Source organism: Scleropages formosus, chromosome 10, assembly GCF_900964775.1.
Source record: "Scleropages formosus chromosome 10, fSclFor1.1, whole genome shotgun sequence".
In the NCBI taxonomy this organism is placed as follows: domain Eukaryota; kingdom Metazoa; phylum Chordata; class Actinopteri; order Osteoglossiformes; family Osteoglossidae; genus Scleropages; species Scleropages formosus.
Window position 1 is genome coordinate 12284117 of NC_041815.1, and position 22033 is coordinate 12306149.

The following is a 22033-nucleotide window of genomic DNA, read 5'->3' on the forward strand; positions in this document are numbered from 1 at the left end:
AATGCATCATTCAGTCCCTTTCCAGAAGGGAAGCTGTCCTGTGGCTGTGAGTGGATTGGAAGGAGCCGGTCAAGATGCCTGGTGACACAAGGAAGGTGCTCACTGTTGTCTTCACTGGAGTCTCCTTTTTGTACCTTCAAGTCATTAGAGGTTTATACAGAGTCAGACTGCAATGATGAATAATTCTCCTAATGATGAAGTATCTAATACATAATGCATTATAATACTCCAGAGGATGCGTTTAAACTGCTTTTCACCCTGAACTTCCTAATTGGATCAATATATGGAACAACCAGCAAGAGAGAGATGTTACAGCTGTGATTGGGTTTACTGTTATTCTGACTCATTACCAGCTTTCAAGTGTTAATTTCAGACCTTTCCTAATGCTTTATAAAAATAAGGGCAAAGCTTCAGATTGATGGTGAAACATCGTAGCGAATGTTCTCCTTATTGGTGCAAACGTCTTCAGAAATTCAGAAAAAGCGACAACATCCATGTTGGTGTTGAGAGCAGCTGCTGCTGCTGTTACCAAATCACAGTGACTGGATTGCCTGTCTGAGCTGGAGTGGAATCATGTGAATGGGGCCCAGCAGTGATGTAGAAGTCTGTAGGTGTGTGTTTAATTTGAACCACTCAAGTGTCTCTGAGGTGTCCTGCCCTCGTAGGCTCACCTACCTTTGCCATTGCTTCACAGGTTTGGCTCCCTGAAATACGTGCTCTGAATACTGTACAAACATGGTCTGAACGCGGGCTTGTAGTAAAGAGCCATAACCTTCACACCACATTTTAAAATTTGTTATTCAGGACCCAGCAAATTAAACACTATTATGATTCTAGTACCAGCTGTGCTGTACAGATTTTTTTCTTGAAGTGCAGAACTGAAGTAACAAAATAAAAGCTTCAAATTTCCCTAACGAGCCAAATTTATCTGCTCTGTCTTGTTTCCTCCTAGTGTTTAGAAGAAGGCTGGAGTGTCATAAAAGCGAGAAGGGCATAAAAACTGAGCAATTCAATCGGCAAGATCCCATAAAGACGCGGGTGGTTTTAATCGCAGAGCGACAGTAAATCACGTTGCCCGAGAAACTGCGCATGGCTCCGGGGTGATTAGGATCCCGCCGAGCCCAAAGGCACGAGGCCAGACAAACGGATAGATAAATAAATAAATACAATCTTTCACTTACACCCTGTTTCAGGAAATGGGCAAAAGCAGGCAGCCTTAATTATTTACTGGCCTTGATCAGTTGATTGAGTCGTTGAGTATGAGGAGCCGCGGTGGCGGGTGTGCTGCTACCCTGGGAGTGTTACCCTTTGCTGGGTACGCAACCACAAAGCACAGGTACGACTCCCCTTGTACTGCGGTGGGGCAAAGTCCAAGGATGCAGTAGATGAGAAAATGCTTAGAGAAGGATCGCTGCCTTTTATTTACTTAGCAGATGCTTTTCTCCAAAGCGACTTCCAATGAACTCTAGTGTTACTATCAGCCCAAACACCTTATTCACCGTGGTGACTTACACTGCTAGATACACTACTTACAATGGGTCACTCATCCATACATTAGCGGAACGCACTCTGGGGGACCTGAACAGCATGTCTCGAGTGTGGGAGGAAACCAGAGCACCTAGAGGAAACCCACACAGACTGAGCAGGGATCGAACCCACATCCTCTCGCACCACCCAGGCACCGTGAGACAGCAGCACTACTCGCTGTGCCACCTCAAATCCTGTTGTTCAGCTTTCTTTGGAAATACTTTTTTTTTTTTTTTTTCTTTACGAAAGCATCTGGAATAGCACACAACTTGGCATGCAGTAGAGCAACTGTAGTAGTCTGTCTGAGATACAGCACTTTGTCCCCTGCAGACCACCCCCTGTCCACTTCTGTAAGTGCCACATCACCTGGGTTCAAACTTTTTCCCCAGGAAGGGAACTATTTCTCCAGTTAGAAACTGCGAGGAAAAGATCAGGAAGCAGAAAAATACAGTGCCATCTGTGTAATAAAAATAAAATGGAGAAAAACTGATTAAAGGGGGGTATTTTAAAGCAAATCCGTTTGCCTCCTGCCATGTTAATTATGTGCTTGCTGCATTTAAATCTCTGATTAAAAACAGTGACAATAGGCATAATTTCTTAAGTAACATTTTGGAGAGCATGATATGTGGCCTAACACCCTGCGGCCCCCACCCTGCTTCATAGAATCCCCTCAATAGCAAACAAAGTTTGCGAAGAACAGATGACTTCCCGTATCCTGCTCCCTGTAGCTACCACCTGACATCAGCTGGAGTTTAATCCATTTCGCATTTCCTCTCCCCTCATCTGGACGTTTGTCGCTCGAGATCAGCCTTCAATAGAGCTGTGGCATTTCGGAGCGTGTCTTCTGAGCATCTCTAAGAGCTTCGTTCACGTTACTAGGATCAAGTCAACGGGGCGAAAAAGCAGTCCTGCTGCATCGCTCGCTGGCCAGGTAGGTGCCATCCGGTTGCAGGCGGTGTGGAAGGTTAAACTTTTTGACGCATCAATGCCGATAATGACGTGCATCGCGAGTCTGGGTGGACCGCGTCCGAGCGTTGTCGGTATCCTTCGTTAAATTTTCCTTTACCGTTCGTCTTTGTCACGGTTCTCGAATGGCAGCCTAGGGAGCTGATTCAGAAAGGCCTCCGAATTCAGTAGGGCCTTCGCTGGATGTGCGTCCGATCGTCTTCGCTTACGTGCAGCTTTTAGAGAGTCGACGTTTCCTGCGTTGCTGGTCGGTCAGGTTTTAAGCGGGCAAAGCTTTCGCCGTAGCTCTTGCGTTCATACAAAGCAGCAGTTTTGATAAATGCGTTCGTGAATCGGTAGGCCTTAGGAAAGCGCAAGGCTCACATTGCCGTTGGTGAGAATGTGCCAGAGCTCTGGAACAGGAGACATTGTGTACAGTAAAGGGCGCTATCGGTGTTTCTGCGGTGCGGGGCCGGGGGGGGCGTTTGATTTTCGCGAAGTAGGTGGCGACGACGCCAGGAGTCGGTGCTCTGAAGGTCTGCCGGGTGTTACAGGTATCGGCATTCAGGAAGAGCTATGCCAGACGCGCGCGCTCTCGCTCGCACCTCAACGCGCTCGAGTTCGCACGGATCTGCAAGGGGGCGAGCAATATTTGGAAATTGTCAGCGGAGCACGAAAGATGGGAATCGGTCCGTTCGTGTTGTGCGGCGAGCGCCGAAGTGTTCGTCAGCTGCAAAAATCGCACCGTATACACACATGTGCGCGCGTTACAGGACGTTACATCACTTTTAGGTGGATCCCATCTGAGCCTTTGCATATTTTGAAACATTTCGTCATCAGGTTGTGAGTAAATCCCTCAAAAATAACAGCCAATTTAAAATGATTTTGAAAATCTTAGGGACCTTAATGTGTTGCTGCAGCATGATGTAAGCTTCCCTTTGGCGTGTCGTCGGCGATATACCGTACGCGGCTCGTAATTGTTAGCGTTGTGAACGTTTGCGTTTCCTATCTCGTTTTGCGTTCTCGGAAGATAAAACGCATTATTAATTAGTGTGTGTGAAATGTTTGTATTTCCCTGTGCAGATGTGCTTTTTGTAAGATGGAGATATGTACTACCAGTGTTTGCTTCAATGCAGCAAGAATAAATTAACTTGCTGTATTGTTATAAAAAAAAAAAAAAAAAAAAAAAAAAAATCACTCTATGAATTAACACTGAAGAATTTCTCATTTGAACGAATGGCCTCCTGCTCTGAAAACCCAAATAGACTGAACGGCACTAGCAGCCGAATAACAAGGACAAGTATGCGATGGTGTGTTTCTCTTGCTTATTGACCCAGAGCCCCTGTCCATCTCCCTCCGCCTCCACCTTCATGTGAAGCGCAGGGCTATTTTTGGCTTTCCCTTCACTGGAAATGCTCCTGCAGAATAGTAACGGGAGAGGACTTAGGAGCCTGGCAGGAGGCAGGGGTGATGCGTGCCCTTGAAGAGGTACGCTACATCGGATGCGCGTTCTTAGCCGTGCCACCATTTTATCGTGGGGTGAGCGTTTCGGGCGTCGCGGCCATCGGAGGCTTCCGGGAAGTGGTGCCGGTACAACTGGAAGGCGATCTAACGCCTGCGGCGGGTTGTCGTGCGGAGATGGGATTATAATGACTTGTGTGCCGGGAGGCCCAGAGCGGGTACCCGGTGGCTCGTCTCTCCTGAAGAGGACTCGGCGAACCGAGGTGGCGGAGTCTCACCTCCGTGGCCGCGTTCCCCTCTACGCCCCCACCGCGTCTTCCCGGAAACGCCGCCCGCGCGGCTCTCGGCGGCGTGGTTCGTACCTCCGCTGCGCCGCCTTTTACCTTTGGCAAACGGGTTGAACTAGAGCGCCCTTGCTGGGATGCGAGGAGACGAACACGAAGGCTCACGGACTCCTTCGCGATGCAGACATGCCCCTCTTTTTTTTTTTTTTTTTTTTTTTTTTTTCTCTCTCCCTCCTTCCACTTCCAGTGGGCTTCTCCCAGACAGTGAACATTCAGCATCTTCCCAGAAGCCCTGCCTCCGCAGTCACGCTCTCCCTTCTGCATGAGATGCTTTGATTTTGGCCCGAAGTCTACATGGGAGGACCCCGGGGTCTCTCTCCGTCCGTTGCGGGACGTATGCGGAAAGGAATAACGGGCCTGTAGCGCACGTGACACACGTGGAAATAAAGTGCCGCGGTGAGATGCGGGCGGCTCTTTTCGGCAAAGCACGTTTGTTGCGGCGTCGCTCGAGATTTCAGCTGTCGTCTCGGAAAGGCCGGTGTTTTCCCGGCGAGATGAAACTGTTGTTGGCGTGCTGTAATTACTCCGATCGGCGTGAGCCTCGTCGGTTGTTGCGAGACTGGCAGATAGCGCCGAAATGTCCGTGCCCTCCCCGCTTCCCGGCCGTGTCGCCCGGCACGCACGCCAAATGGCAAAACGATTCTGTCGTCACCCAGGGCTGCGGGCGCAGCCTTCCGGCGACGCTCGACGTGTGGCGAGCGCCGAACGAAGGCGAAGATCTAATTAATTCGAGTGATTAATCCGACTCGTGACGAGAAGTACGCGGCTCTTTCTCCAGCGCGTCGGCACACGGATGCCTGCCTTGCTCCAGCAAATCGCGCAACTCTCGCTGCGGCCTGAAGAGCGGAGACCCGAACGCTGCCAACGTGTGCTCCTCTTTGTCTTTTTATTACAGCACGGCAACTGAAACGTAAAACAAGCATTTTTAATTTTATAAGTTGTAGTTCACAGTAGGTTATGTACTGTTGAGCTTCTTGCACAAATATGTCTATTGATTTATTTTTTTTTGTCCTTGTGTGATTATCGCCTTTAATGTTGCATAATTACTCCGCTCAGTGTCGGAATGAAAGATTTAACAATTGCTAGTTGTGTTTCGCCTTGAATAATTTCAAATTGGATGCCTGACTGAGGTTAATTTTTCAGTTCCCGTAAAATGATTGTCTCTCGGCTTCATTTGCATAATGACCATGATTCATTGCGGGGCTATAAATAGCTCCGTGCGCGAGTTGCTGTAATGGACTGCAGGCCTAACGGGGAGCGCTTGGGCTCCCATCTCCAAATTTCCTGCCGCGGACTCGTGGCTAATGTTCTGCTTTAAAAGTTTGCTTGCTGCGTGTGTGTGTGCGTGCGTGCGTGCGTGCGTGTGCCAGTGTGTATTGGACTTCGAACTCAATGGCTCTTTTTTTTTTTCCTCCCTGGAGGGGAGCAGCAAATGCATGTTCAGTGATGGAGTCACATTCTTCCCTTGTTTCAAGAGTGTATTTCGCTGGCGTCGGAAATGGCTCAGGATTTGGAACAGCTTTTCGACGCGGTGCTGCGCTAACGAAGGGAGACGCGCGTAAGCGACCCCGGTGTTTTCTGGGCCGCCTGGAAGCCACTCGCGTGACTGATGTGGAGAATCCGCACGATGAAGGAGCAACCACAGATGGGCCTGGGGTTCAGCCCCAACTGTTGAGTCACACGCATGTCATCTTTCACGGCAAACATCTGCGTGCGTGCGTGTGCCCAGCTGTTTTCAGTTCATGGAGGTTCATGGAAACTCTCGCGCATTCCATAGCGGACTTATAGTGCAGTGGGGGGGAGGGCGGCTAAAGCACTGCATCTCTTAAAAGTCCTGAGGAATTCCAGCCATCCACTGGGGATTTTTTCCCAGTGACGCGTACTTACAAAAAAGGACCGATTTCAACGAAATTAGCCAACGATTGATGTTTTGGGTCCGTTGTGATGCCTGCCACTGTCCTACTAAAGCGCTTCCGCTCCCTGCGTGTTCTGGAGTCTTGCAGTGCAGCCAAGTGCATGACAGGCAATATCCCCAACGCGGAGACCGTGAAACTTGCAGAGGCGTACATTAATGTATTCATCCCCTGACCTTTGTGGATTATTCAAGCATGCAAACTATTGGAAGCAGAATTTGTGATGCAGGAGGGTGGAAGGAGGTTCGGGGAGTCTCCCAGCGGCGATGCCTGCCGTTGCTCCGTCTCCTCTTAACGGCTGATTTAGGATCAGCTTGCGTCACGCTCCAGACCCTTAGGAGAGCCGATAATCGAACGGGTCCGGGACCATCTGAGGGCACGAGGCATCTGCACCGCTGGTGTTTCTAACCTCTTGCTGAGCAGGGAGGGGGGCAGAGACCTCCGCCACATCGGTGAAGGGCCTGCTGTTGCACCTGAACAGCACAAACCCCTGGAGGGAACTGGAGGGAAATGTGGTCATGTATGATATGTTTTTTGGTAATAGTTGAGTTGTACTACATTACATTTACTCATTTAGCTGCTGCTTTTCTCCAGAGTAACTTACAGTGTTAACCTACTTTCATTTACCCATTTATCCAGCTGGGTAATTTTACTGGAGCCCTTTCGGGTAAGTACCTTGCTCAAGGGTACCGCAGCTGGAGGTAAGATTTGAACCTGCGACCGTTGGCTCTAACTGTCCACTGTGTTACCAGCTGCCCACACATGTAATGTATGTGTACGCATATATGTATAACACATGTATAACTCAGTACTGTGCAGTTCTGACACATTTCAAGGCAGGACCAGGGTTGGATGGTTGTGGGCAATAAGATGTTCTTGTTTCCATTGCAGCTGAGCTCTTTATTTTTTTTTTGCCTTAATCAGGATTTTAGTAGCATATGTTGGACTACTGAAAAAGACAACTAAGCTTCCAGGTTAAAAAAAAAAAAAAAAAGAAAAAAACTCGGTACATAAGCATTTGTTATAAAATTTTTCCACGTTATTTGCTCATCTGAAATTTAAATGGAAAAAATAAATATTTATTTAGTTCGGTCCCTTAGTATGCTATTCCATTGTTCACAGACCCAGAACGATTAAACAATGATTCATTGCAAATAATGTTGAATTTTACATCCTAAGAAATATTTTCCTTATATCGTCACCGTCATCCTGATGTCCCGTTAAAACTATTTCTGTCTAACGGGGATTAGAAACGGCAGCGAGTTTTTTCGAGTGATGCGTTCGGTTTAACGTGTTTTAAACCATGCAATTCATTCTGTCAAAATTCCAGTCAAGGCTGAGTAATGAGGAGCTCCGCTGGAGGGAAAATATGGGGGTGGGGCACCTGGGACCCGTGGCCGGACGTGCAGCGTCACTCCAGGTCCAGTTCCTGCGCTCGCTGTCCAAACCGTCTCTCTCTGCCGGTCTCGTCCTCTCTTTCCCTCCGTCACGGAACAACGTTTGACACGCTTATTATGAATAATTTTACGCAATATTATGAACGGGAAGGCAGAAGTAGATAAACAACAGTCTAACAAGCTGGCATCTCAACTTATAACAATAATTGTGTGTGTGTGTGAGGGGGTGGGCGGGCGCAGTCACCGCTCTTCGATCTTCTTATGGCAAGAGTTTACAGACTGTGCTGCTAGTTTCACGCTCTCTTCCTTGTAATAAATAACGTACCAGGGCATTGTCTCTGAGGTTCTGGAACTTGGCGTCAGTATTTATAAATGTGGGAAGTGTAGATGTATGCTTTCGTATAAATATAATATATTTGCTGCAGCGCCCTCTCTTCGCTGCCTCCGCCTCCCTCCGTCCCTCCCTCCCGCTGTGCTGCTGTGTGCCACTGTCTGTCTGCTTCTCCCTCCCTCTCCCGCGACGTTATCCTCGATAGGGGGTCGATGGCGCTCGTGAAGAAATCGCACATGATTTTGCAGCAGTGTCTGCGGCTGCAGTAATGGGTTTTAATTGCGCGCCGTGATGGGGTTTAATGAAAGCGAAGGTTATTAAGGAGCACGTTGGCCCTACGGTGAGCCCGCTGGCCTCGTCCGTGCAGCATCCGGCCCGGCGTGCGCCGTCCTCAGTGTTCGGGGGCCCTCTGTCACATGGCCTGTTTTTTTTTTCTTCTTTTTCTCAGAAGCACCGTAAGACCGAGCAAAAGGTTTCTCTTTTATTGTTCCCCCCCCAACCCGTTCCGTGTTTTTTCTGTTTTGTTCCCAATTAATTCTCCTTTCCGCTGACATTCTGTTATGCTGTTTGTGAATAGCGAGTCAAGTTTGCATTAATCCGGTCTAAATTCTGGTCTTTAAAAACCCATTTGTGATTCATCGTTGCACTCAGAGGTGCCGCCGTGCGTTGTCTTTGCGGAGCGTCTGTAAATGTGTCTATAGCATTAAGTCCAAATTAAATGTAATGGAATCGTCTGTCCATATTGAATCCCGATGGCATGTTTCACAGGAGCAGGCAGTACGACGCACGGAGACCTAAACACGCGCGCGCGCACGCCTACGCTCCGAAACATTATGCCCCGCGCCGTTTTTCAGGTTGACAAAAGCCTCCTACGTGCGCAATTGCTATTTTTGCCTCTCTTCAGAATTTTGTTTTGTTTTGCCGTGTTTTTCCCACGCAGAAGGAATAGCGTGACAAAACAAGCGAGGTTTGTGTTGCTCTGCGGTTCCGACACCCCTCCGGCTCCATGCCCTTCCAGTTCCACGTCCTTGTTTATCTCGACATCTACTAATAAGCATACATTTATTTCAGTGCCGAGATTTCTCCGTTCTCTTCTGCGGTTCGCACGAACTGATCGAACGTAACGCTTTTCTCACCTCAAGTAATTGGAAAGTCTCTTTTTAATTATGCGCGGCACCTCACTCTTCACGAAGACGAGAAAACCCCAGCGGTGCTCAGAGAGCACATCTGTCCAGATGCGTGCGGTCTGTGGAGCTGTGGGACTCCGCGGGGAGGGAACCTTTCGGCGTAGGGGCGCGCGATGGTATTTAGTAGCGCCGTCAACGGGCCGATGCCGCTACACCTGGCTTCCCTCCATCCAATCGGCATCCGCATCCTAGGTTGCCCGGTTTTTAGCTGAAATTCCTCCAAGTTTTGCTCACAGCTGCCCATGAAGGCACGTGGGAGCGGTCTGACGTGCGCCTCTCTCTCCAGCACCAGACCGTAGCCATGCATTCAACGTACTGGTTGCAAACGGCACCTTCTAGCCTCTCGTGTAAATCACTTTGCTTTCCGCTTGAGGCATTCACGGGGTTTCGAAAGCCAGATGGACCTGGACCTGTACCCGTACCTGTTCTCTCGCCGTTCGACCTGTGTTGCGACAGACCGTGGAGACCCCCACTGCGTCCGTGGAGAGCCTTTGTGCTTGCATTCGGGAGATGAGTGCAGTAATAAAAGGTCAGATGTGTGACTGCTGATGGATCTTTCTCCGCATAAAGCGCCATGCTTGGTATCTGATACTCGGAGAAAACGGGCTTCGGTGCGGTGCGAGGTACCTGGTCCATGCATTCAATTTCGAGGATGGGCAAAGAGGAGGAGCCGTCTGTCATGGGAACTTGAGCAAGATGAAGGGGGAGGTGTGCGATAAGCGCGGGAATGGAATCTATTTCTTGAAGAGGGTGGCTGTTCATCCGAAGAGGACTGTGGCCCTGATTGAGAGCGTCATCCACAGGGTTTCTAGGGGGTTGTTTGCTTTCTGAAGGACCCAATTGTAATGCGGCCCTTAGCCTCTTTCTGATCATTTTCCACAAGGGACTAATGAATGGTCATTTTGGGTTTTCATGACTTTTAACGATATACATTAAACAGCCAGCGACCGTTTCTGCTGCCCCGCTCGAAGCTCCGCCCAGCCGCCCTGCTGGCAGCGCAAAGCATGCGACAGGTGTCCGGCTTCACGCGCTGCTGGTACCGCAGTTTACCGCACCGCTGCAAAAGGGCCGAGTCAGTCCTAATGAGCGCCGTGTCACAGGCACCGGGATGCGAGCCCTTTGCCGCCCTCGGGGCTGTGACAGATCACCAGCGCTGAGCTCCTAATGAGGAGCCATCTGGTCCTCGCGGCGCGCCGCATTCCCTGCTGCTTTTCGCAAGTCTTGCCTTCCCAGACATGGTGCGGGAAACATTTCAGGAGGAGTGAAAAGGACCTTCCTGTCTCTAATTCCAGAACCGACTGTTTTTGAGCGGCGAGTCATAACGCTCTTGAAATCTGCTGCTCCAGCTGTGACGCGGCCATCCGATTCACCTTAAGTGGCCCCTCTCCGGTTCTGCTGATGTCCCTGGGAAGTCGAGAGTTTAGCTTTGGGGGAATTTAGGTAATCCGTGACTCAGGATTCCAAGTGCTTTTCTCAGATAGAGGCGTCCTGGGAATGTCTGTGCAGAAGGACCACGGTTGCAGAACTGTAAGGAACGCCGGTAGATCTCTGAGCAGAATAAAAGCCCTGTGGTCACTGCTGCCGTCGGAGGTTGTCGGGTGTCAGCCGCTGTCTGCAGCTGAAGTTGAATGTTGTTCCCTTATTCTGACGTTTGAAAACTTAAGACACGATTACAAGACTTCAATGAGAAAAGTTGCAGAGCTTCAGTGTTTTGACCTTTTTCTTCTCAACCGTACCGTAACTGTTGGCTTCAGACAGCTGCCCGTTAAGGCAGAGCCGTATACGAGACCCCTGCGGTCAGAGGCGAGCAAGATGATGGGGCGAGGACCGTGCTGAGTCATCTGCCCGAATGCATCAGACGGAACTGGACCCGGGCCACTTCAAAGGCTGCAGGCTTGTTAGTGGCCAAAGAACTTGTTTTCCGAAGGACCCGAGTAAGCCGACGCAGCGGAGCCCGTTGGTTAATAACAAATGAATAAATAAATAAATAAATTTTCCCTCCATTATTATTCCTGTAGCTTTGTTCTCGCTGTTTTTTGCCCCCTCCCGTAACAAGCTCCTATTCCGTTCACCTGCTTTGAAGAAAAAGGAAATGCATTTTGAAATTGATTTTATTTCTTGATGGAGACCGGTGAGAGGAAGCAATGCGGTGGCGTTATTTCCCCCCAGCCCCCCGCTTAAGTGCAGTGATTGAAGCGGTGAGAAGAAATGCAGGCCGGCTGATTGTAAAGAGGCTCTGCATGTGACCCTCACGTCTACTCCGAGAGGTCTCCGTTTTCCCCCGGCGTGCTTTTCTTAACGTATAACCTCTACGTAAGGAAAATGAAGAGAGGACATTTTGGCGCGGAGCCCCAAGACGCCCCCTGCGGTTTGAATTTCCGTAGAGCTCTGGAGCTCCGTCCCCAAGCTGGCTGCGTCGTGTCTTCTCCAAACACAGGCGTGCTCAGTGTATCTCGAATGGACTCATTGGAAGGAATGCCAGACTCGCTGGGAGGAGCGATTCACACAAACACGCCGACGAGCTGCTTGAGCAAACGCACGTCTGCTGTCTGGCAGCGCGCTCCTCTTCAGCCGGTCAGTAAAATGTGTCCTTTTCCTTAAGTCGCTTCGAACAAACCGCCGGCGGTTCGGGTTCCTTTTACGGACCGAGACTTTGGGTCCGTTTTTCGTTCGGTGTTCCTTAAGTTGAGTCTTGGCGACCGTCCTCATAGACAACTCCAGACTCGAACCCAAATGCTACCCGTTGTGCCGTTGTCTTTTCCATGTGGGTACTCGCGGGCCCTGTACCCGATATCCGGTTGGACGGCCGCCATCTAAGGTGTTAAAGAGCTAGACTCCGAGGTTCGCATTTCTCTCCTTTCCCTTCCCAGTAATGCTGTCCTATTGGAGACGAGTGTGCAGTTAACACAAATTTAAGTCACTTAAATAAATATGGATAAAAGCATCTAAATGAGCCAATGTGCAGTCTTTCTTTTTCCAAGAAATCCACTCTGGAGGCTCTTCATTGTCATATTCATTCATTCTTTTATCAGAACAGCACACAAGACCTTTGTCAAGGCACAGGAAGGTGAAAAAATGCTAATTTACTTATTTTCGAAAGATATGCTAATGTATTCTCCCATCTAGTAGCGAATATCTCTATAACTATTTTGTTCCCCCACTGTAGGAAAATTATTCCGTTTTGGCATTTTGTGCAGCGGTGTCTGTGTTGTAGGGAGAGGGAAGACGAATGAGTTCGACTATAAATCCAAATGTCGAGATGCATGAACTCTGCCTGCTTCAGGTGGGGGACGTGTCCTCCAGTCCCCGCAATGCACACCGATCGGTTATCTGCAACGTTCTCCGCTAAGAGGCGGATCCCGCAGCCTGCTCCGTGGCCCGCATCGTGCACCGCGCCATGTAAGGCTCTCCATTTTATTATTCATACATGCAAATCGGAAATATTCAAACTGATTCGCTGCCTGTAGAGTTTGAAATAACACAATGAAGCAGGTAACTCTTTTCCACATTGTGGAGTGCATAGTTGTGCAAAGTTACGGTACAGGGATACCAAGCTGTATGTTTTATTTTTGCCATTATTTAAATTGTTGAAAGCCTTTCAGTGTAAGTTCTATGTTTCTGGCTGTGTGAAAAATGAGTCATTTATGCAGAAAATGTGTAAGACGGTTTACCGAGGCAGTAGATTCACATTACATCATTATTTATTTGCTTCACAGGCCTTTTTATTAGAGGAATTTCAGTGGTATACAGTTGTGTGCATTTTACTCCTGAAGCAGTCCTGTGTATGACCCACGCTTAACGGCATTCTCGCTTGCGGGGTTTAAACGCATTACCTCCTGGCAACACGTCCGGTCCCTTGCCCGCAGAGCTAAGTGGTCGAAGGCCTTTGATTTCCTCCTGGATTCCCTGCTACAGTAGTGCAGCAGAGAGAGAAAATTGCAGTTCAGCTCATTTGATTGCCAAATAGATCATGGTTACAGGAGGGGATTTAGAAGGTGGAGATCCCCATCTATCAGTGAGACTCTAATAATCCAGGCTGATTGAGCCCCGTGGGGTTCCTTATAGAATGAAAACTTAGTTAGTTTTGGCGCGGCGACACGCACGTGTGAAATGCGTGGGAGGGGAGGGGCGGCGGCCGAGCACGGCCGAGGTAGGGGCGGGGGCGTGGTAATGGAAGCCCTGACCGCATCCTTTGAGAAAGTAACAGAGCCTTGAACAAATGCTTGTAGAATTGGATAATGGAAGGAGAATAAGATGAAATGGACCGGGAGCCCAGATGAAAGGCACGCGTTGGGGCTTGATTTTGGCGGCATTTGAGGGGAAAGTCATAAGAAATGTGCACCGTAGAGACCAGGGGGCGCTTTCACGGTGAGCGGAATGCGGCCTTTTTTTCGTCACTTTTGCTGAAGCATAATTGCACTTGTCTGGGAGCCCATGGAATTTCTCTTGGCAGAATGTGGGCTTTTTTTTCCTTTTTATTAATGCCATAGGATAGATGTTTAAAAGGCTCTAAGTGGTAGAAATGGACTCTAAATAGTTTCTAATCTTCTGCTAGTTTCACGTAGTTGTCAGAGGATACGTTTCACTTACTGTCAAGGAATATAGGAATAGTTTGTGCAGCAGAAAGGAGCCGATTCTTTCCTGCAGTTGAAAGAATCCTCTGTGAAAACGGGGACAGCAACTCCCTCTCTGATCACTAACTCATACCACTTTAATTCAACTTAAATTATTTCCGATGTTCCCCCCGTCCTCTTCTCGTTGGAAACGCAGGCGTCTGTCTGGTGTCTTCCGTTGGACTTGTGTTCCCTATAGTAAAAGGGCTTCGGTGCAGTACCTGTGATCCGCCTTCTCGGCGAGATCCGCGCCGCGTCTGTGGTTGACTCATTGAAGCGTTCCGAATGTGACGAACAGATGTAGTGATTCTTACAATTTGACTGGGAGCGGAGAGACAGGCTGTTTTTTCTCGGTTGGGGGAGGAGGACGATGCACTGCCTGAAACTCCTTCTACTGAATGAGTGCGTCCCTTCCTCTTCGTCGCACTCCGTCTCTCGCCAGCACCGCCCGGTTAAACGTGGCACAAATTCTACTTAAGAAGGGCCGGGGCTGTCGGCTGGCATCTTGTATGCAACAGCACAGATTGCGCCAGATCCCTGTTGTGGAAGGCTGATCGGCACGGTCATCTTCCGCGGTCTTCAACGCAGCCCTACCACGTGGGGTATGGAAGGCGTCCGCTCTCTGCGGCTCTGTTTGTTTTTCGCGGTGGCCCTTTCTGTCTGCTGTGATTGACCTTTGGAGTACACGTACGACACGGCGTGACCTCGGTTAAGCGTGTGTATCCTCCGCCCCAACCGTGACCTCCTCCGCGGCCTGCAACCTCTTTTAGCATAAACTAGGGAGTGAAATAGGCTTTCGTCGTTTCTGAGCGGGTTGACGTCGGAGAGATGGAAACGCTTATGCAACGATGGGCGTTCTTCTCCGTATTCCAGACCTCGCATTTCCCTCAGTGTGCTGGTTTGCAGCCTTATTCCTGGCAGATCCCTCTGTGCTGAGTTTGTTCCAGCTCCACTTTTCATTAACTTGCCACGACTTGGCTTTTCGTTGAACGGATCCTACGATTCAAAACCATGCTGAGCCGAACTGCTTAGCACAGGTCTGAATATACATTTTTCGGTAACGTGAAACCAAGTTCGTGTGGTTCTAATGAAAGTCGTAGAGATGTTGAGCTACTGAAATATGTTTAAAAATTGCCTGTTGCGTGTTAATATGTCCAAGATCCTGTGTTCCTACCCTGCAGTGGACTTCCCCATCCCATCTGTGGTTTAGTGTCTGCTGCAGAAATGGGCTGATGACCACCACGACCCTGCTTTAGGATAAGCGTTTCTCAGTAACGACCGAGTGTATGATGTGATCATTACTAGAACTCAAATTGTTATTATAATTGCTGTATGTACCTAATCAGTGTTAGATTTTCAACAGATATATACAATTCAGTAATTCCGAGAAGGCTCAGTATTGTATATACAATATATTGTATGCAGTTTTGTTTAAGTGAATTAATGATCATCGATGTATTATTTAAGGAAGAAACATCTTTTCTGCTCTTTAGAGTTACAGGTATTCCTCTTAAGCACTGATGTGGTTTAACATAATTTATGTAAGAAATTGAGTCTTGATCTGGGTTCGGTTTAACATTTGTCATGAATTGCATTCAGTTAAAAGTTCAACACTGCTTGTTCTCTACGTTGGAGATGTACGCTATGGCTGAGGGGCAGCTGCCTTTGCTGAATACTGCTGTTGGGAGTGTGTCCCAAGTGATGTCAGAGCATTCACATTTCTTGTTCTTTTTACTTTTTTTGCTCCTCCTTTTGATTTTGGAGAAGATACCGCCGGTCCTCGCAGAAGGTGTCTTTAAGTATCACTTTGCTGTGACGATTCCTGTGGTGTTGGTCGCAGTGAAATATTAAAATCGGTCCCGAGTGTATTTTTGCTGTTCTACCTGGTGAAACGGTTCTCTCTCCTCCGACTCTAGTGGTTCCTCGCAAGCATAGCGCCTCCCATTGGCGGATGCAGAACATTGCGCAGGAGTCCATGGATAGCTCCGACGAGGAGTTCTTCGACGCTCGAGGTAAGAACTTTTCACTTTTCTTCACGTTGTGAGCGATCATAATTCATCATAATCAAAATTTCACGAGTGCGCAGTTAGTCACTGTTTTTCCTCTGAGGATCTTGGTTTGCCGCATTGTTGGGATCTCCCCAGATAAACTCGGCACGCTTCTTTACTTGTTTTCTCTGTCGCTGCCAGAGATGGAGGTCATTCCTTCCACCGCAAGGGGCCGAAAACGAAACGTAATCCAAATCGTCAATGACTCGATGACCTGAGGGTGGGAGATGTGCCTTCCTCTCGCTTTGCAGTCAGAACACTCTTTGATGCGGGGAGGTGTCCTCGGTGTTTTGATTGAGTCGAGTGAAATCGCCCCTTTAGGGGGATGGGATTCCGATTGCTACTGTCGGGCTGCTCACGGGGAGAGGAACCCCGAGGGATCGTGAGAGAAGCAGTAGAGCGCTTTGCCAGAGGCTTGGAACACACAGATGGCTTTAAGCATGTGCTGTGAAAGTTGTCCACCACAACGCTGCCAGTTTTCCAGCCCACCACAACTGCGCAGTAGGTTTCAAACAAGCCAGTGGGCCTCACGGAGTGGGTGGGGACACCGTCTCTTTGGGCTGTTTTCATCGGTCCGTCGGTTAATCGTCTCCTCGGCTGCAGGAAAGCACGTTCATCTCGGCGAATTGGGTTCCATCCACCGTCCCAGCGGTGCGGGGCAAGCTGAGATTAAATCCGTGAGACTTGATCTGCCGCAACATCCAGGGACGGACGTGTCGCTGTAGTGACGGGCCAGCTGCGGCACCGGTGTAGCGAAACGAAAATGGAGAAGGGCTTCGAGAGGAGGCTGGAGACGTAGCCGGGCTGCGCGCGCCACGTGCGGAGCCAGGGCACGCGATTGAGGTCTGCTTTGGAGCCCAGTCGTCTCGGTCCGCTCGGTGCGGTTGAGCCGCAGAGACGCAGAATTGCCCGTGCTGGCTTCATGTTTATTTATGATGACTTATGTTAACAGTGCAGAGGCTGCACGCTCGCTATTTTGCCAGCAGCTGTGCCGCATGCAGCAAATTCATTACATTGGATCACAAGGATAAACGGTAATTAAATCAAATAAATTGGCTAAACCATATTGTAGCACATTACCACACTTCACCTGGTTTGACACAGGCGAAGAAAGTTCAACGTAAGCAGACCTGTGCGCTGCTGGGCTCCATTCAGGCAGAATAACAACCCAGTTTGCCATCCCTTGGGACTGGGATAAAAACGAGAATAGCTTCACGTCGTGTACGTTCGGTGATCTCCGGGGGTCTGCGAGATGATGGACGCGCCCCAGGGTACCCCGACGCGGCTGAAGACGCAGCCGTCGGGTTGCTGCCGTCTTTCCTCAAAATCTCCGATTATTGCTCGCTTCTTGATAACGTGTTAAAAGTCAACGAGGGAAGCAAATTGGAAAATGGCTTTACCTTCACGCTAATTACAGAAGTGCAGACGAATCTCTATTCCAATTTGTTTCTGGCTTTGACCCTTGGCCGCTGTTGGGATGGGAACGATCGTTGGGAGCGCCTCAAACATTAAAGCCATGATTGCAGTCGTTCAAGACGCCCGTCATCGCTAAATGTTGCCAAGTGTTGGGAAACGTGCCGTGTTTTCCGTCGTCCTCCCAGGCGGGCGGCAGAAGCGTTGTATGTCTGCAAGTGGGCGCACAGCTGGCTCTTGCAGCCTGGGGGATCGCGTGAGACACCTGGCCTTCATCACAAAAACCCAAATCCTGGCAAAAATCAAGCCGCCGAAGCGGAAAATGCGAACACGAAGCCAGAAAGGTGTTCCGTGCTGTGTAATTGAATCCGGACGACGCTACTGTTTCTACTCGCGTTGTTTTTAGCGTTTGCCTGTTCATTTGTACTTACTGTGGTCAACGTTAAATGCGTCTCTCTCGTGTACAAATCCACAATATGGTATTTATGGGCTGGTGAGCTTTGCCAATGCCGGTGCATACTGTCATATGTTTAATGGTGACAGAGACTATATATATCACTGGGTGTAGTAATTGTGCTGCAGCAGCGTCTCACCTTATGGTTGCAGAAGGTGACTATGAATGAAATTGATGTCAGTTTTAGTCAGTGCTATCCGATGTCAGCTTTTTTTTTTTTTTTTTTTTTTTTTTTAATAAAAGTTTTATATCCAGCTACTTAATGAAAGTTTTGGTCAAAAATGACCAGATTTTCCACAGCTCATTTTATAACAGAAAGCATTATTTGCCATGAAACAAAGACACTTTTCTTTGTAAATCTTCCGGAGTTTTCGAAGGAGAATAATTTCAGCTGCGTGAATCATCTTGTAGACTTCAAGTTTCTAACGATCTGAAACTGTGATTTAAAATTTCCACACACCAGTCATCACCACATTCTCCCATATGCCAGTTAGAAGGCGATAGCACAGCTTTCCTCCCTTTCTCCAGAATGTATATTTAACAAATACTTGAGGTTTTGAAAAGAGTACCGAAAGGTGTTTGGAGGAGGTGATTTACTTGGTACAATCCCTGCTAAAAGCAGCTTCTGATGCAGACAAGCAGACATCCAGCCTATCAGTGTGGAAAAGCATTTGCGTGCATGCATGTGAATGAACACACACACACACACACACACACACACACACACACACACACGTGCGCATGCACCGAAGGGGAATACATGGCGATAGCATTTGTCTAGTAGAATATGGTACTGAGTGTCCCCTGTTTTCTGCCCCATGATGAGGATTATTCAGTGAAACCACGGGAAGACAGGCTGATAGACACTTTGCTGTGTGCTCCCTAAGGAGTCCTCCTTCCATCATCTTCTCCATGGTTGTGAATGGTTGCTTTGCGGAACTGTGCACAAACGTGGTAATAAGCGATACCAGTGTCATTCCTTTATAATGGTTACGGTTACTTTGGTTTGAACTTTCCATCTGGAGACGTTTATTGGGGAAAATACAGGGATTTGCATGAAAATACATAAAATTCTCTGAATATGGGGCATGAAAAGTAGTATCACAATGTCCACACTTAACAGTATCACTACAGAAATAGCATCATTTTAAATGTACATTCCTCAGGCTTGTGTCTTCCCCCCCCCCCTCCTTCCATGAGCATGTTCTCCTGGCATTATTTTACCCTATAAACTTTATCCAGCTCATTTCAGTTACTGGCCTGTTCCCTTCGCCGCTTTGAAGAGATGCTCCAGTGCATTCATATTTAATGTTGCCCCTGACACACGACGTGGTAGAAGACTTCAATTAAATCTGGGTGTTTGTGCAGATGAGAGCTTGGGGCGACTGTGGGTTGATTCCTGTTGTTTTAACTGCTTGTTTTTATTCCCCAAATGATTCTTCCTCTCGCCCGTTTGTGATGGCAGTGGGGAAAGGCACAGGATATCATCCACTAATGTCTGACTCTTTCGCCTCGTGAGAATTGCTCACTCGCAAGTGTTTGACAGGGATTGCATGTAGATCCAGCGTCAGCGGCTGGCCAGAGGACTTTAAAAAAAAGATCTTTGGCATCCCCTCAGGGATGTGTCATTTTGGTTGGAACTGATCTCCATCTGCAACAGGAAAGTCTTTTCACTCAGGTCTGATGAAGCGTCGGTGCTGGGAACAGATGTGGGAATCTGATCGAGTATCCATCCACCATGCCCCCCTCACCATACTCGTGGAACCCAGAACAGTGAATCGCAGGTCATCCGAGTGTCCTTTGCATCTGTTTTAACCGCGATGGGTTCCCTATAGCACGAGGAGGAGCCAAGCTCTGATCCATGCCAACTGTATCATTTCAGTGTGTTAACTTTGCTCAAGTTCAAAACAAAGTAGTTCATTTTACACAAGTGGAGCACAATGAATTGACTACCAGAACAAGTACCGTTTTGGTCCAAACAAAAATTGAGCGGGTAGCTCAAGAGAGAGAGGGATCTGAGTGTTCAGACCATAGATTTCAACCTAAACTTATTTAGATGTCACTTTCTTGTAGTTTGGGTTCTTTTGTCCGTTTTACTTTTTCTTTTTGATGGCCATCGAAAAACTGGTTCTTTTAAGTGAACAAGCTGTAAGACTTGTCTTATAAAGCTGGAGGCAAACCTTGCCGTGGCTTGATGGAGCAAAGAGCTGAGGGCTTTGTCCCAAGTTTTAGTTTATGAGCCCATCAAGAAGTCTAGACCTTGTGACCGTCAGCAGGGGTCTTGATGCATCCGGCAGAAATAACTCAAATAGCTTCACTCTTTATCCTTGGTTACCCTGCCTTTCCTCTTGAATGTGTTGCCCAGGGAACCCACGTCCAGGCTTCGCACACACCGACATGAAGAAGTGGTCTTGTGCTAGGTCATTTCTGTTCCCATGTGGCTCGAATAGAGAGTCCACCAGTGAAGATGATGACCCTGACAGCTGATAGGTGCAATTAAAGACCTGAGGAGAATGGGCGATCACATAAAGGGGCAGTGGTTGAAGGTTCTAGAGATCAGGAGCCTCTGATATAGACAAGAGACAGTAGGGGGAAAAGCGAGTAAGGCAAGACAGAGGAGGAGGAAGGTGGACTACACACAGACACCATCCTCATGTGACACGTTCAATAATCTGTGTGTCTCACTAAATTAATCCTAAAAGGTCACAGCCTAACTAGCCCTTTAAAAAAAATATATGTATGTACATAGCAGCGGATTCATGTGGGTAGAATGAAATGAAGGAGATGACATGAGAAAAATAGTCACGAGGCGCTGCAGAGGGAGAGGAGGAGCATAAGCATGTCCCCCGTCAGCTCAGGTTGTGGGGCTGCTGAGAGTTTTGTTTGTTTCCCGGTGATTAATTTTGCCTCCTCCTGCTGTATTCCTGCACAATAATGACCCAGGAACGTGTCCCCCTGTGAGAAATTCTGCTGCACGTACCTTAAAGGGAGGGCCTGTGTGGACGAAGAGATTGATTTAGTGATGGAGGGTCTTTAGCTGGTCAGGCGATGTATAATCTTGATCTTCTCCACATAGTCATGCACCCTGATTCTTTGGGCACTCAAGTGGGACCAGAGGCAGCCAGGTCTCAGACACACCTCCCAACCTGTTGGGCTGTAGGTTGTGAGTAAGGATACTGACATGGACCAAACAAGCTGAATGCCTTTTATCTTCGGTAGAAACTGACCCTTTTTTTCTGGTTCGGTTCCCCCCCCCGGATGTTGCGTGTTCACAAATCGAAGGGTATGTTTACATGACCTGACCGAAAACAATTCTCACAGCTGTAATTTTGCAAGTGCAACAATTTGTAAATAAATGGTTTGTGTCTTGTCACCATCCCGGCAGTCCGTTGCTGCGGTTCACCCTGGGCCACCGTGTCAGTCTTTCATCACATAATTGCCAGAATTCATATGACTGCAGAACTGAGCACCTCCACAAGTTGGTTCCTTCAGGTTTGGAGGGTCAGAATTCATTACAGGTTGGAAGACCGGTCGAATATGATGATGCTGTGTAGCTCTTCGGGGCTGGAATGGCCCTCTCCAATTATGCCTGCTCTCATTCTGATGCCGCATTCTGTCATTAGCAGTCATCCAGGACATGAGCTGTGGGCCTTTTGAGCCTTTTCTTCATCTTTATTTAACCACTTCCTCCAGAGCTCACTTAGTGAGTCAGCATTAAAAAAAAATAAATAAATAAATAAATTAAAAAAATTTGTCGTTATGAATGGATATAGAAGGCAGTGGTTTCACACCCGACAGCCTTACATTCGTACATGTAGTTGACGAAAAACAGTGAAAATGCCAGGATTGAAAGCATGTACATGATGTGTGTGTGATGTGTGCTTTTCACAAGTCCTGAACTGGCACTGACCTTTCAGTTCTTGGAATCCCTTCCCAAAGAGCTCTTTTATTTAATGCTTAGTACCAGTTGTGGCGTATTCTGTAGTTCTTCTCTTTAGGAAGCTGCTGCATATTAAAATAACAGGAGACACGAAGCGCTCCAAATTATTTGGGCTTAAGGTTTCCCGATTTCTTCGTCCCGGTAGTCGATGATATGTCATAGTTCCAGACCATGTGCTTTACCGTACTCTCCCAAGCAAACTGAAGTGGCACATTCGTACAGAACGTGACAGGGGTTACAAGCATCCCATATCATGAAGATGAGCAGAGAGTGAACCAGCACTTAAAGGCCAGACTTCTGTGCACACCTGCTTCGGACAACTGGCAACCAGTGGCAGTGGCGTCTGAGCAGGGAAGAGGTCCCATATGGTCAGACTAGCTGTCCTTCACCGTGTTCTTGATGTATAAATGTGCAAGATGGCAACCTCCCAAGGAACCCCGCAGCCCGCAATAGCGTCCCG

At 48.3% G+C, this 22033-nt stretch overlaps 1 protein-coding gene across 2 annotated transcripts in view; it reads left to right on the forward strand.

The window, feature by feature from the left end:
- pitpnm3 (PITPNM family member 3) overlaps positions 1-22033 on the forward strand; it is a 66822-nt gene that overhangs the window by 3953 nt on the left and 40836 nt on the right. For both annotated transcript variants that reach the window (XM_029255322.1, XM_029255323.1), the window contains exon 2: positions 15635-15730. In XM_029255322.1, the coding sequence (XP_029111155.1) occupies positions 15635-15730 (96 nt within the window). The remainder of the gene's footprint in view (positions 1-15634; positions 15731-22033) is intronic.